The sequence below is a fragment of the Populus trichocarpa genome, chromosome 2, assembly GCF_000002775.5.
Source record: "Populus trichocarpa isolate Nisqually-1 chromosome 2, P.trichocarpa_v4.1, whole genome shotgun sequence".
NCBI lineage: Eukaryota > Viridiplantae > Streptophyta > Magnoliopsida > Malpighiales > Salicaceae > Populus > Populus trichocarpa.
The window spans coordinates 9,880,064-9,895,774 of NC_037286.2; the positions used below are offsets into that span (position 1 = coordinate 9,880,064).

General features: G+C 35.5%; 2 protein-coding genes across 6 annotated transcripts; one reads left to right on the top strand and one right to left on the bottom strand.

Moving 5' to 3' along the window:
- Positions 1–6,553: 6,553 nt before the first annotated feature.
- On the top strand, positions 6,554–11,098 carry LOC7462909 (inactive protein kinase SELMODRAFT_444075). 5 transcript variants are annotated; one of them, XM_002301174.4, is made up of 8 exons: positions 6,562–6,873; positions 6,967–7,100; positions 7,873–7,967; positions 8,427–9,472; positions 9,620–9,780; positions 10,156–10,232; positions 10,331–10,655; positions 10,784–11,098. In XM_002301174.4, exons 1-8 carry the CDS (start codon positions 6,684–6,686, stop codon positions 10,931–10,933), a joined length of 2,178 nt encoding a protein of 725 aa, XP_002301210.4. In that variant the 5' UTR covers positions 6,562–6,683; the 3' UTR covers positions 10,934–11,098. The 5 variants fall into 5 exon arrangements, with proteins under 5 accessions (XP_024450508.2, XP_002301210.4, XP_024450510.2 ...); XM_024594743.2 differs by lacking the exon at positions 6,562–6,873 and adding an exon at positions 7,286–7,451 and having other exon boundaries at positions 6,971–7,100; positions 7,873–7,986; XM_024594741.2 differs by lacking the exon at positions 6,562–6,873 and adding an exon at positions 7,286–7,451 and having other exon boundaries at positions 6,971–7,100.
- A 2,484-nt stretch (positions 11,099–13,582) lies between these two features.
- Positions 13,583–15,711, bottom strand: LOC7462910 (protein JINGUBANG). Its single transcript, XM_002302416.4, has one exon. The coding sequence runs from the start codon at positions 15,362–15,364 to the stop codon at positions 13,907–13,909; it is 1,458 nt and encodes a 485-aa protein (XP_002302452.3). The 5' UTR covers positions 15,365–15,711; the 3' UTR covers positions 13,583–13,906.

Below are 15,711 nucleotides of genomic sequence, written 5' to 3' on the forward strand. Positions count from 1 at the left end.
TCACATGATACTTGACATGATCTTGTTTATTTTTTAAAATTAATCCCTTAAGAATAAAATCTAAGCATGAAAAGCAAACTATAAATCATTATTGATAAACTAGATAAAAATATTATCCAACTGAGTTTGATGATGTGGAAAATATCCGATGGAGAGGATAAAAGTGCTGTCTGGTAATGGGCTTTTGTTTACTGCTTCTGAACAACGGGCCACGTACACAACGCAATCAGACATAGAGTCCATTGCCGTCAAGATTGTGACTCGGTGGACGCGGCAACAAACACAGAGCAAGTCAGGGTGACGGTCATGCAACTAATCATGTCACCGGCGAAGAAGAAGAAAGCGTGGGTATCGTACAGCAATTATAAAAATGTTGTCTCTTGCTTGAAAATTATTTGGGGCTCAGAAACAAATATCATCAGAGATAATTCAGACATTTACGCATTCTCCACACCCCTCATCATTACATGATATCTTGTAATAGATTTTGGGACACTTATATTTGTCCCCCCCATCAGCTTAATTTACTCGTCAGTCCATGCTTCTTCTTCTTTTGCTTTTTCTTTTTCTATAATATAATTTTAAAAATTAGGACCACCAAACCAGCAAACTGAGGTATATGAAAAATGAAAAGAGAAGGTGCATGGGTTATATGGGACTTTGCATCTAAGAAAATTACTGTGATTGAATTTATTGCATTTTTTTTTAATCATGTTTATAAGTTAGATTAGTAAAATGCTATTACACATGCCATGAAGGAGCTTTCGATTGGAAAAAATGTCCCTATTCATCTGCTGCAAGTATCTGTGTGTTTTGTAGTCTGTGCAATGCCTCGATAAAGAGCATAGCGGCATGACCCTTGCATGTCAGTCACGTTTTCCAACAAGCTCTCACTCCCCAGGTAGTGCCTATATATGTTGTGAGGAATCTGAATCCATTGAACATTGACAATGGACCTTCTGTTTAGCATCATCTTACATGATTCCTTAATCAAATATATTAAATAAAGGCCTTTTTAGATTAATAATTATGGTGCCTAGAATAAAGTATTTTCCAATTGAATCATATAGCACTGCAGATTATTTTATCTGATATTCAACATTTTTTTTGCTGATGCAAGACTGAGTTGAGTGACTCGATGATGTCATATGATTTCATGCATTTCAAACTTCTCCTCCCACAGTGCAACAAGTTCAACTATCAACATGTTTTCTGGTATTAGATGTACTCTGTCTTTGAAGTCTTAATTTTGTGTGCAGCACAACAATTTGCTACGACCTCCTGCTATTGTTTTGCTTGGTCTGCAGTTAGTGAAGGCTAAGTTATTCTGTTAGAACTTTGACAGATGCAAATATATCAAGTGAACAAATTTAAAGTGTGAAATGGGAATCAATAATTTGTTTTGAAAGCATATATCTGAATTTTCTGGTCTCTTAGACACTCACACCCTGGGGCATGCCATGGCCCTTGCCACAAACTGTTGGATCCTTCTCCCCAATTAATTGCTGCTACTTTGTTTTTTTTCGTTCATACTTCTCTTCAATGCACTGGTTAAACGGACAAAGAGTATCAAAGCCAAAGAGGCTCCTGAACCAGCTGGAGCATGGCCAATTGTTGGCCACGCCATACGGGACAAAAGAGATTTGAAGATGAAGTAATAAAGAAGGAGGAAAAAAACAGAAAGAAGCAGCCAAAGAAAAAGAAGAAAGAGCTGAAAAAAAAATAGGGATTGAAAAATTCTACAACTTTATAATTTTTATTCATTCATCAACAACTATTTACTATTTAGAAAAGTATGATATAAATACTAAAATCTTAACTAGAACGAGCAATTAAACTTATAATTTATTAAATAAAATACCAAACAATAATTAAATCAATCCCAACAAATAAAGTCTAATTAATAAACATCAACTAAAAGTTCAAATAAATTAAACTAAAACATAAGTTAAAGCTCAATCTCTCAATAGTTTAGGCCACCCTTCATCGTCTATTATCATATGAGTGCGTAAACAATCCATCGGGTCCGGTGTCCCTACCAGCTCTTCTGGGGTTGGAGAAACTTGACCTCGTCGAGTGTAGTTCAAGGTGGCTCCAATAATACTTCCAAAGATCATGATCAAGTTCTGATTTATAGTCAATTCTACTAATCGGTGCTCTCTAAGCAATATTTTATTTAAGATTTTGAGGATTAATTCAACTACCTACAACATTAAGTAGATTATTGATAGACTATGGATTTTAGAAAATATGAAAGGCTATGTACTTTATTAAAAAGGAAAAAACAAAATTAGAATGCTACATGTAACAAAACAACTAAAACTGAAGAACATTGTACCAATAGACTCAGTTTACAATCATCATTGTAGTGTAACAAGATTTTTACTCTTCTAAAAAAATCAATAAATTTTCCATTAATAATAGAACAGTTACCATAACCAACAATGATCATCAATATTTTTATTAATCAATTGTTTTAAGTAAGCTGGTATATTAAGGTATATAAATACCCTAAATCATCAAGTAAACAGAATAAATTTTCAGACTCAATAATTATCACTATTTTACGATTCATTTTTACATACATTTTTTTATATATATTTTCTCATATATTTACTGATTTAAATATTAAAGATTTATTTATTCCATGAAAAACTTATTTTTTGACGAGTTTTCAACTGCTAGTCAAGCCCAACAACCAGACCTAGATACAAAAGCTAAGTGTGGAGCCTGGGCACAAAATCATAGCTCATGAAAAGTTTTCGAAGTATTTTCACGACTATGACATATACTCACTGCAACGATTTACGAGGCCAAGTTTTAATCTATCTTAGCAATGGTTTGAGTCAATGGGCTATATAGCCTACGGTATAACACTCTTCCAGGCCCTAGCCTGGGTCACGATAGCAGTTATTTTGACAGTGGCTCTTTCTTTATTAATCAATAATCCAAATGTCCCAGAGAAGACCCATCTTGGATTGGACACCTACATATGTTGGTAAAGAAAGACACGTAGATGGATCATATATGCAGAATTTGGTTTAACTGAAAGCCATTGAAATTGTTTTTGTATTTTAAAAGTATTTTTTAAAAAATTTAATTTTTTTTATTTTAATTTTTTTAGACTATTTTGATGTGCTGATATCAAAAATAATTTTAAAAAAATAAAAAATATATTATTTTAATACATTTTTAAATAAAAAACACTTTAAAAAATAACTGTTATTATACTTTCAAACACACTAGCTGCACCGCTCTTGATTCCACACGAGGCCATTGAAGATTGCACAGCTGATGGATACCATGTTCCAGAAGGAAGAGGGCAGCTTCTTAGGGCTTATTTAGAATTGTAGTAGTTGTGGTGATTTAAAATGTTTTTTGTTTAGAAATATATTAAAATAATATTTTTTTATTTTAAAAAATTATTTTTAATATTAGCACATTAAAAAAATTAAAAAATATATATAAAAATTATTTTATATAAAAAAAATAAAAATTTAAAAAAACACGTTGCAACATATTCCAAACATGCTCTTGATGTATCAGGATGAGAACGACCATGAAAGTTTGGGAGAAATTAACAATGGATGGAGATCGTGTGGACCAAATAGATTTGGTATTATTTCTAATGAGTCACCACATATAATTATGTTCTCATGACATTTATTCGGTTCGATGATAACTTCGAAGTGTGACTATAACGGTCTTTCGATTGATTTCGTTTACATCAATTCTTGAGTCTTCGATGCCGAGGAATTAAGGAAAATTCAAGAATCTTTTCGATCCATCACTCAAGGAATTCCAAGACTTAAAAAAAGACATCAGCCATGGCCCACCCACGAGGAGATAACTTACGGGGTGTTTGGTGCCCGGAATTTTGTGAAATTTTGAATTTTTTTATTTTTTATGTAAAATTATATTTTTTATATTTTAAAATTATTTTAATATATTCATATCAAAAATAAATTTTAAAAAATAAAAAATATATATTATCTAAATATATTTATATAAAAAATATACTTTAAAAAGCTCTATATCAACCTGCCATGCCTTCGAGAGGGCTCTATCTATGATTAATAGAAGGACTAGCTAGCTAGAATATCATAACTACGATCACATGGCGCTTGTGTGACGTGTCATCGAGTACTGAATACGGTGGCAAACATGATTGGTCGTCATCACAGTCCCTTGACCGTCCGATTCTGATCACAAATCAGGGATGTCTTCCAGCTCACAATTGACCCTCCTTCCGAGGGGTTCCCTGGCTTACTTTCAAAGCTGGTGACCTCACAAATCGACTAAGGTTTCATAAAAGGAAAATTTGATAAGACAGAGCTGCAGTTGCCATGCATTTCTAGCAAAGACTAATGCCCCTCATCTTTTGTCTTTTAACTCCAAAGTAACCCAGACCGGCCTGAGTTCAACCTCAATCGGACAGGTTTCAGGCATCCTCAAATCAGTTATGCCTCGAATTTTGTCTCCTTTAGAAGTCTTAATGTCAAGGGCCTGGGAAAAACAATAAGCAGTAGAGTCAATTGGTCCCCATAATCGTCCATTATTGGCTTTTCTCATGCACGTAGGGACATAAATCAGTCAAGCATTTCGTCGGTTAACCTCCTTGTCAATACTTTATTTGTACAGAAATAATATCTTTCTCGATGATATTTATTCAATTAAAAAAACTAATAACAGTTGAACTATTAAAAATAAAAAAAAACTATGCACGCCAGGGCTCAAAACTATTTTTTTTCCTTGTCCTCTCTTTCTTCTCTTTTTATATCTCTTATCTGTCTCTTTTGCTTTCTTCCAAGCCAGTCACACACCTCTATATTTTATTTTTTAAGTACAACTGAATAATTCTTTCTTTGCAATACACGCACACGCATAATTTTTCTACACGCATAAACTTTAGTTTATGTGACTATCTCCACCAATTTAATTTTCTCTAAGATCAGCCTGAAGAATGAATATCAATCCCATGATCATGAGCATAACATAGAAAAGTATCGTGGGCTCATAAAAATAAAAATAAAAATATTGATCTCTAAATAATATCTTTAACAATTTATAAAAAAAAAATACAATCTAAACAAATAAAAAACAGTTCTTACGATACATTGTCTAAGATAAGATAATTTTTAGAAATTATATCTTCATCTCCTTGAATCTTTTAAATAAAAAACAATAGTGTTCCTTTATGTATACATAAAAATCTTCACGGATCTCCATGTCTTCATTAAGATCCTTTAAATCTCCATGGCCACATGTTTCCAAAAAAAACGAGACATCCTTCTTTAATCTTTGTGGCTACTCATTGAATATTTTTCTTTAAAAATACGTTTCAAAATGCATATATATATATACCAACTTACTTTCACACTCACTTTTGATTATTAATAGACTATTTCTCTTAAATAAGCTCACAAAAAAACTAAACTCACCTCTCTCGTGCATAAATATATATTGGCAATAATTCACATGAAGAGATCTCATACATCAAAATCTAACAAAACCCATAAATATCAAGCACCTGTCCCTCGTGCAAACACAACCATGATAAATATTTTTATATAATCCTAGCAAAAAAAGGTAACATTTATATGGTAAGTATTTTCTTAATTTTTATTAAAGTATTTCGAATATATATATATATGTTTAAAAGGCTTAAAAGGGAGGCAAGTGATGGTGCAAGGTAACTTTATTTTTGAATTAAAGTATATCATTATCTCTTCACACCTCTACAAATATAAGCATTAATATTCTTTTTTTCCCACAAGGAACTGATTTATCAGTAACAATCCAACCCAAGACATAGTTAGCCAAGGAAAGCTCATTTTTTATGTGAAAATTTTCACGACCTCATCAGGATCAATTATACAATAGGGAAGCAAATACAAGTTTTCTTTTCTTTTAATAACCATCAAATTAATGGATTTTTGTTGCTAAAAGTTCATAAATTTATATTATTGAATATTTTTTAAAAAGTATTTTCTTTTTAGTTTGTTAGTAAAAACATATATTTAGACAAATTCCTACATTAATTAATATTAATTTTTTAATGACTCAAACTCCAGGGAGGCATAATATATTTATAAAACCTATGTGGTAGCTTCAATATTCAACCTAATGAAATGAAACAAATTTTCTTAATCAACTCCTTACATTATTAATAAAAAAAATTAAAAGGATGTTTGGGAGTGCATGTGGTGATAAGTATTTTTTTAATTAAAATGTTTTTTATTTAAAAATATATTAAAATAATTTTTTTATTTTTTTAAAATTATATTAACACATCAAAATAATCCACAAATATAAAAATAAATTTAAATAAAAAAATTTAAAATTTTAAAAAATATAATTTTAACAGCATTTCCGAACGCCAGCCGGTACTATTTATTATCTTCTTTATTGAATACAACGTTAAGTTCATTTTATTTCTAAAAAAGAACATTAAGTTCATTTTTACAAGAAAAGGAAAATCCGGGCCTTAACTTCTTGATAACCACAGTCAACTAACCACAGTTCCTAAATCCCAAAACTGCCCTTCACTTTAGACCGTTTAAGAAGCCACTCCCTTCATAGGCGATCGTCACTTATAAAACCTACGCGAGCCAAAATTTCACTGTCAAAATTCACGCCAAAAGGTTCCTGAATTTTGTCGGCATCTTCAACTCGACGGCGTGATGTTTCAGGAGAAAACTGAACAACAACAGAGCCAGCAACGCGCCACGAACACGGTGGCAGACCAAGTGGTGATCGCAGTGAAAGCAGAGAAAGTGATGTCCAAGGCAGCATTGGCTTGGGCTCTCACTCACGTTGTCCATCCTGGAGATTGCATAACGTTGCTTGCTGTCTTTACAAACGAAAAATCCGGTAATACAGATTCTCAACTGCTGAAAAATCTCCTTTTGTTATCAACTTTCTTGTTTTGAATTGTGGATTATTTATCGTGTCTGATGTGCGTAGGTAAAAAATTCTGGAACTTTCCGAGGCTGGCAGGAGATTGTGGGAGCAATCAACTTGAGAGGTTGCCGGATCGTGTTTGTGAAATATCTGAGAATTGTTCTCAGATGGTGCTTCAGTTTCATAACCAAATCGAGGTTAGCTTGAATTTACCCATTTGTCCACTTGCCTGCTTCCCTTTTTTTTCTTTGTCTATTTGGTATTCCTTTCTCTTAAATTTGTAAATTATTTTTCCTCCTTGGTTACTTATGCCATTGTATAGACCCATATTCTATGAATCTCTCGTAAAGGAAAAAAAAAATGCATGTAATCATGTTTCTAGGAATCTGGAGTGGTGTGAGAGAATAGAAGGTTGGTGTGGATCCCAAACAGGCGTGTTGTCAAATGCAAACAAATTGAGTTAATGACAGGAATAGCATGTGCTTGGAAATGCTAGTTCTGGAGATCAATTAAGGACCCCCCCGATCATGTGCTATATTTGGACTTGGGTGCGTTTTTACTTATTTGTTTATTTATAAATTATTAGTCATAGTGCCCCATATCACCATGCTTCGGGGAACATTTTGTACACCCCATGTGAGAATTGAAGGTACTTGAAGCAATAAATTAGTAATAAAACTTGGAGTACTTTATTTTGGATCCAGAAATTCCAGGAGTGATACAAAATGCTACTGATTGTCACAATCGTGTTAAAAAGGTGAAAAGAAATCCACATAGATAAAGAAAAAAAATATATCAAGTGTTAGATTCGAGGATAGTGATGTTAAAAAGGTGAAAAATTCCAAACAGATAAAGGAAAATCTTAAAGATCGAGTTTTTGATTCGAGGATAAAGCACATTCATTTAATGAGGATTGTAGCTATATGCATGAACTCGTTAAGGTAGCTAATGTTGTTTTATTGATCGTAGGTTGGAGTAAGGATTAAGGTGGTATCAAGTACACCCGGCAGTGTCGTGGCAGCTGAAGCAAGGCGCAATGGAGCCAACTGGGTTGTACTGGACAAGTAATTACACATCAAAAAAGTATTTTCTTATATCTGAGCTACTACTATAGTAATTGGTTGGTCAGTGATCAATGGTCATGCTGATAACAAGTTACTTGTTTTCTAATTTGGCATGTGGTAACAGTGGAGAGCTTTAAATACCAAGGACTTTTATAAGTTCTAAGTTACAGTAATCTTCCTCCTTTAGTTGACTTGGGATACATGCTTGATGAGTTTCTGTAGCGTTGTTGACATGTTGCTGGTGTCGCATATTGACATCCATGTGAACTTCCACTCTGTTAAATTTTTGCGGTTCAACTTCTAGTTTAATTTACTGGTGTTTTCCACCATAATGGTAACAACAACAACAATAGCGATAAATATTTATGTGTTGATAGTGTTTTGTTATTCACCTCTGAGCATAATGAGAAATTTAAAATTAAAGGTTGATTGATATCGTGTCTTATTCTGCTAAAACAGAAAACTCAGGCAAGAGCTGAAGCACTGCATAGAGGAACTTCACTGCAACATTGTTGTAATGAAAGGTTCTAAAGCAAAAGTCCTTAGGCTTAACTTGGGAAGCTCGAATGAAATCCAAACCCCATACTATTCTGCTGCTTCTTCACCAGGAATGGACGTCGGAAAGCTGCTGGGACACAGTAAGAAGCATTCTACTCCAGTGAGCAGCCCTGAAGACCAAAGTACTTCATACTCAAGAACCAGAGAAGATTCATCGTCATTAAGCAATGATACAGAAATGCCGCCTTTTCTTGTTTATGAAAAAAATCCTCTTTTTGTAGGACTGAATGAAGAAAAATACACATCAAAAAATAATCAAAGCAACTACGATGACCAGCTTAGATCTATGTACTCTGATGGGGAAAGAATCATTTCTTTATCAACGGATCCAATATCAGCTGTAACCAGTGATCAGAAGAGTGTATTTTGGATTCCCCAAAACCACATTGTTGATGAGAAGGCCCCCATAACCCGGAATTGCAAAAATACTTGCGAAATTAAATCCCCAACTTCAAGAACTCTTCTTGATAAGTTTGTGCAATATGATCAAGATGCTCGGGCTGGGAGGCTCGACCATAGCCATCAAAAAGAGAATGTAAGCTCAGGTATCAAACATGCAGTTTCTTTAGGTAGAAGTTCTTCAGCGCCCCCTCCTTTATGTTCTTTGTGCCAACACAAGGCACCCACTTTTGGAAAACCTCCAAGACAGTTCTCTTATGAGGAGCTGGAGGAAGCTACAGAAGGATTCTCGGATATGAATTTCTTGGCGGAAGGTGGTTTTAGCAATGTTTACAGAGGGGTGTTAAGGGATGGGCAGGTAGTTGCAGTGAAGCTCTTAAAGTATGGTGGCTCTCAAGCAGATGCTGATTTCTGCAGGGAAGTGAGGGTATTGAGCTGTGCACAACACAGGAACGTTGTGTTGTTAATTGGGTTTTGCATTGATGGCAAGAAGAGAGTATTGGTTTACGAGTACATATGCAATAGGTCACTGGACTTCCATTTACACGGTAGTCACCTTTTTTTGTCTTTGTTTGCATCAAGAATAGTGCGCTTCTTTTGATGGTTTTCTTGATTTTGTGCTCTCAATATCTTCTGGCTTCTGAATTTGGCTCAGTAAAAGGATTAACACTTTGACTGAACTTCTTTGATTGCAGGAAACAAAAGACCACCTCTAGATTGGAACCTAAGGATGAAAATAGCAATCGGGACAGCAAGAGGTTTACGGTATCTTCATGAAGATTGCAGAGTGGGTTGTGTGGTGCACAGAGACATGAGGCCTAATAATATCCTCGTAACCCATGATTTTGAACCTATGGTACTAAATTTAATTTTTATTTCTTAGAAGCATGAGCTTTCATTCTTTAAGTTACAAGGATCATGATCACATCTTCAATTGTCCCTGATTATAATTTGTAAGATCCATGCCCTGCTTGTGTGAAAACAAAAATCCATGCTTGCATTAATAGAATGCCCAAAACCTTGGCTTTTAAAATACAATCCCGAAAAAGAAAATGCCCAAAAAAACTATTTCTTAATTTCAATGGAGATTCTTTCTTGTTGAAAATCTTTTTTTTTTTTTGAAGCAAAATTAGATCTCATTTATGTTCAGTGCTTTATCACATGATCAGCTGATTGATTATCATGAGCATGCCAACACTGATGGAATATGCATGGTGCTGTTTCGTTTCAGGTTGCTGATTTTGGGCTAGCTAGGTGGCACGCTGAATGTAATATCAGTAGCGAAGGGCGAGTGAATAGAACTTCAGGGTACTTATCTAACCTGCTTTCTTCTCATGTTCATTGCTGTTGAATTTTGAATTTATGCTTAAACAGGAAAGATTACATCATGACTTGCCAAAATCCAGGTATCTTGCACCAGAGTATATCAATAGTGGAAAGACTACGCCGACAGTTGATGTATTTGCATTTGGAGTGGTTTTATTAGAGCTAATGACAGGTCAAAGAATCAGCAAGTTGCAATTTTACAAGGGACAGGATTTTTTATCTGACTTGATCCACCCTGTCTCTGCATTAGAACCATGTCATGCCTTGGAAAATATTTATCAATTACTGGATCCATGTTTGGCCTCAGAGCAACTCCCTGTCTTTGCCTATCAACTACAAGCTGTGGGCCTAGCCACTTCCTTGTGCCTCCGTCAAGATCCAGAGACCAGACCTCCAATGTCAAAGGTACGATTTCCTTACCGGTATTTCTAATCTATTTATGACATATTTGGTGCCTTGTGCTCTTAACGGCACCTAGAGCATTCTCTGAAGTGAAGGATAACTACATATTTTTCATACTTGGGAATTACCAGGTCCTTAGAATACTTGAGGGAGGAGATTTAGCAGTTCCTCTGAGCTTAGACTTGAATTCAGTTGGCAATAGAAGTGGCCGTCTGCATGGTGTGAGCTTGAACACAAAGCCTGACGGAAGGAGGGGTCATTCTCGTAAGCTTTCTCACTGAAAATTGATTTTGCAGTAGTTAGCACCACTTATATGTATAATAATGATATGGGCTTCGGGGTTAGGTGATCTTCTGTTAAATGTATAGCCGAGCACAGTTCGGATCTTCCATAGGTGAGCTGTTTTCCTATTTTCTAACGTAAATGGTGACATGATTCTTCTTTTACTTCCCGGTGATCCAATTATCTTAACGTCATCATTCTCCAGAAATCTGTCATGGAGTGTCTCTCGTACGTTTATTACTGATTTAACTAGTATCTGGACAATAAATTTTAAATTGATGAAAATAGAAGAGATGATAGCACTAGGCCTGATCATGGTTCGGTTCGGTTTGAACCACAAAAACCAACCGAACCAAGTGACTTAAATTTTTTAAAATTCAAACTGAACCGAACCGAATTCCGGTTCAAATCGAACCGGTTCAGTTCGGTTAAATTTGATTTTTTGGCTTTAAAACCGGGAAACCTAATCACCTGAATTCCTAAAATCCATAATGCCAAACATGAAAACTATACAATAGATTTTCTTCACGAAAGGATATTTTGCATCAGATGATCTCTAATAGCTCCATTTCAATTCTCAATATATAATAATAAACAAAAACCAAACCTAAGGAAATCCCAGCATAATTTTATACGATTTCTCAGCAACATGAACATAATTAATATAAAAGTCAATCCTCTAATGAAATTCTAGTTGCAGAAGAAAGTTCAACAAAATCAATAAGTCAAAATCAGACAGATCTAACAACTCGATCAAAATGAAAAGGAGAAAGACGACGAATGAACTTTGTACTGAGAATTGAGCTCTTCTTTGAGCTCAAGGATTTCACCCTTCCTGGTTGTCGAGATATACTTTGCATCATGACCGCTCATGCTTGCTTACTTGTTTGGCTTTGCAAATTTGCAAATGGTGAAAGACAGACGTGCGAGCGAGAGATAGAACAGAGACCGAAACGTGAAGTGAAGAGAGAAGCCAAGGAGATGGAGATGTGGGTTTTTGTTCGGCTAGAAAAGAAACAGATGCAGGGGGTAGAGACGCAGAGTGGATGAAAATTAAAAGGGAAATGAAGAAGGGACAACCAGTCTCTGGTCTGGGCAGCGGCGAATGTAATGTTATTAGGGTTAGGTTAACTGTAGACTAGTATTTATAGGTCTTTTATTTTATGGTTGGTGACTTGGTTCGGTTCGGTTCTCCGGTTTTTGTTGTAAAAACGGAACTGAACCGAACCGAACCGGCAAGATTTTATGGTTTTAAAAATCGATTTAATCGGTTTTCCATCTCGGTTCGGTTTTCTTGGTTAATTTTTCATCGGTTTTTTTCAGTTTTCTCGGTTAATCGGTTTTTTTGAATACCCCTAGATAGCACTAGTGCATTCTCGTTCACATGCATGTGTTTCAAGAGATGGCATATATGAACTTAATCTGTGAACCCGACCCAAACCTGTCCAAAAAATTAGAGTTATGGATCTAGCGTTTTCAATCCAAAACCTGACATTAAATTTTCATTAAGACAAATTTACTTTTCTTCATGCAATGAACTAGTTTATAATTATTTTATGGTGTTAAGATTTAGATGTTTTCTTTTATTATTTTAACATTTTGTAATTAATGTCTTTTTATTTTATTAAATTTAGTTATTTGTCATATATAAATCTGTAGGTGTTCACAATATAAACGTATAAATGTTATCTTATAAAAATACTTGATTTTTTTTTTTTTTTAAAAAAAATCATATCCACGGGTTGATCCACACTCATATGAACCAGATGGATTTAGGGTAAAGGTTAGATGCAAATTGATTTCTTGTATTGTGCAGCCAAAAACTCCAACGTGACGCCTTTTGAACAAGAAGAAAAATTTTCTTATTTTCTTTGGGGATGCATTTTGAGCAGAAGCATCATGTCTCATTAAAAAAAAAAAAAAAACCATGCCCACTCCCTTCAACCTGCTGAAGCAGGTAATTCCACACTGTCTAGTCTGCCTTGCCAACTCTTTTCAAGTTGTCTTTTATCTTTGGTGTTACCTGAGGCAGAGTAACCAGAGGAGATTGTCATCGATGATTCCATCAGTTCTTTCCTTCAAATAGACTCCAAAAAGCAACTTTCAGCCTGTGGCATAAAAAGGAAGGAAGAAAGTCTGTGGTGTGGATAATTCATGCAGCAGAGAATTAAAAAACAAAAAAAAAAACCTTGATTATTCATTTGAAATCAGGTAGCAGACCTATGATAAAAACCCTTGATTATTCATAAAAAACAATTATCTATCAGTAAGATAATTACTGATTAAGTGGCTTGTTTACATTGAGATTGTATAAATAGTTGTTTTTTTAAAAAAAAATATATTAGAATAATATATTTTTTTATTTTTAAAAAATTTATTTTTAATATCAGCATATTAAAACAATTTTAAAATATTAAAAAAATAATTCAAAACAATTTTTTAAAAAACATTTTTTAACAGCAAAAAAACAATGTACTCGTAGTAGCATCTTGTTATTAACCTGTTTTATATTACAGAATATCTGGTAGGGATTGAAGTTCGATTTGCGAGGTTACTAAATTATAAAACACTTGAGCTTCGAACCTTATTTGATCGAACAGCCTGACAAATTATGATCACCGTGCAAGCATCCCCGCTTGTTTTTTCAATTTGAGAATGCAAATCAGACGAACAAATTTATTTTATAAAATGTGATTGTCACAAGTCAGACAGTCATTCATTTAATCCACAATAGTCTTACAACGTTCGATACAATACTACTGGAAAAATACAGCCAAACTCCTCTTCCCTCACAGATGACCAGCCGCAAACCCCAGCATGGCTATCCCCAACCCCAGACCTCCATTGTCAATCAAACCCAACAAGGAAAGAATGGAATCGATTCTTTGTTTCACACTTTCACTAACTCACAATGTTTAATAATTAGATTAATCTTGATTACATCTTGCCATTAAAGTTTAAGGATCTGGAGATTACTTCCCCCTGTTCTTACCAGCTCTGCTGCTTTCATCAGATTGCAATGAATCTGCATCAGAACCAATATGTTGCTGATATTGCTGCTGCTGTTGCATCATGGCCATTTGATACAAATCAGGTGCCATCTCAGCCACACTCCAAACCTTCACAGACTTGTCCAGACTCCCGCTGTACACAACCCACCGTTGATCACCGTCTTTGGATTTCTCATGATCCACCTCCACCGCCAGGCACTTCACAGGTCCAGTATGCCCTGTCAGCACAGATATGCATGCATGAAGCTTGCCATCCCTTCTCCACACGCATATGGTCTTGTCAGCTGATCCACTAAAGACCAGATTCCCCGCGGCTGCGAGGCACAGAACAGCAAGTTTGTGGCCCTTAAGTACCCCACCGTGGGATAACTGCTTCTCGCATTCCCAATAATTCACCATTCCATCACTGGACCCACAGTACACAACCGAACCAGAGGTGTTCACGGCCAATGATGTAACCGCACTCTCTTGTTTCAACAATGTTTGAACAGGAGAATGCTTTGTCGTTTTGCCTTGTTGCTCTCGTTTCCACACCTTCACCGTTCCATCAGCTGAGCCTGTGAACACCAAGCCTTCTAGACTCGCCACGACAGAATTAACAGCATCATCGTGGGCATTGATTGATTCAAGACATCTAGAGTCTGAGATTCTCCATACCTTGAAAGTCCGGTCCCAGGAAGCGGAATACAAAAGGGTTTTGTCCTCGCTGAGGGTCAAACATGAAATGGCATCACAATGCTTGATCCAAAGAGCAGAACGGTTTCGAACTTGGACGTATGCGCTTGGTCTGATAGAGCTCTTGAGTATTTCCTTTAATGTAGGCAATGTTCCTGATCTCTTGTGTATTGTTGGATTCTTTGGGATAACCTTCCATACTCGTATCTTGCCATCCTGGTGACCGGTGAAAATCTTCTCACCAGCAATTATTATGGCTTTCACCAAACCACTGCTCGATTTGAATCCAGAGAACTCCTTCAAGTTCTTCCACACACGAATGTTCTTGCTATCAGAACCTGTATAAAGAAGATCCTTGGTTGCAGCCAAGGAATAAATGTGACCTTCTTCGCGAACAAGCGAACCAATCAGCCCATTTTGAGGAAGGTTTTCTTCGAATGACCACGGAAAATTGGAACCACCACCGGTTTGGTTCCATGGTGACATGGTCATAGGAGACCCCTCACAGCTCATCCTGTTAGGGTCAAAACTGGCAGGACCTGTTAAGGAAGCACTGCTATTTCGATAGCCGAACACTTCATCACGGGGTATTGCCGCTGCTGTTGCTGAAAGGTTTGGATCAGAATGCATCATGTTACCGAATTTCGATCTCGGCGTATGGTTTCCTGTGTCAACAAACTTTGTGCCTATTTCTTCTTCATCTCCCATTCTTGAGCCTATTCCTCCTCTTCCTCCGTTCATCATTCTTCCTCAATCTAAAGAGGGCCAAAAACAAAGGAGAAATGAGAAATTGGAAAATTAAAAAAAAAATTGTTGTTAGTAACATGAGAGAAACTGAAGGCGGGAGAGAAGAGAGGGAGTCCTTAGATGCATAAATAGATGGAAAATTAACGGTAGACAAGATATGGGAAGTGGGATCCTGACACGTGTTCACGTTCAGCTTTGTGACTGCTTGAAGAGAGAGATTTCGGTTCCTTTACTAATGATAAACAGGGATTGTTAATCTCATTAGTTGGGATTGGCTGTTTCATTATGTGGTGGATGCTTTAATTGCTATTTTCGGACAGCATTTGGATAGTTTTTTTTTTAAT

What these genes read in the sequence shown, in the direction of transcription:
- LOC7462909 (XM_002301174.4), top strand. Translation starts at nt 6,684, where the DNA reads ATGTTTCAGGAGAAAACTGAACAACAACAGAGCCAGCAACGCGCCACG. An exon ending in AGTTTCATAACCAAATCGAG is followed by an intron (nt 7,101 to 7,872) that starts GTTAGCTTGAAT and finishes TATTGATCGTAG; the next exon opens with GTTGGAGTAAGGATTAAGGT. An exon ending in CCCATGATTTTGAACCTATG is followed by an intron (nt 9,781 to 10,155) that starts GTACTAAATTTA and finishes GTTTCGTTTCAG; the next exon opens with GTTGCTGATTTTGGGCTAGC.
- LOC7462910 (XM_002302416.4), bottom strand. Translation starts at nt 15,364, where the DNA reads ATGATGAACGGAGGAAGAGGAGGAATAGGCTCAAGAATGGGAGATGAA.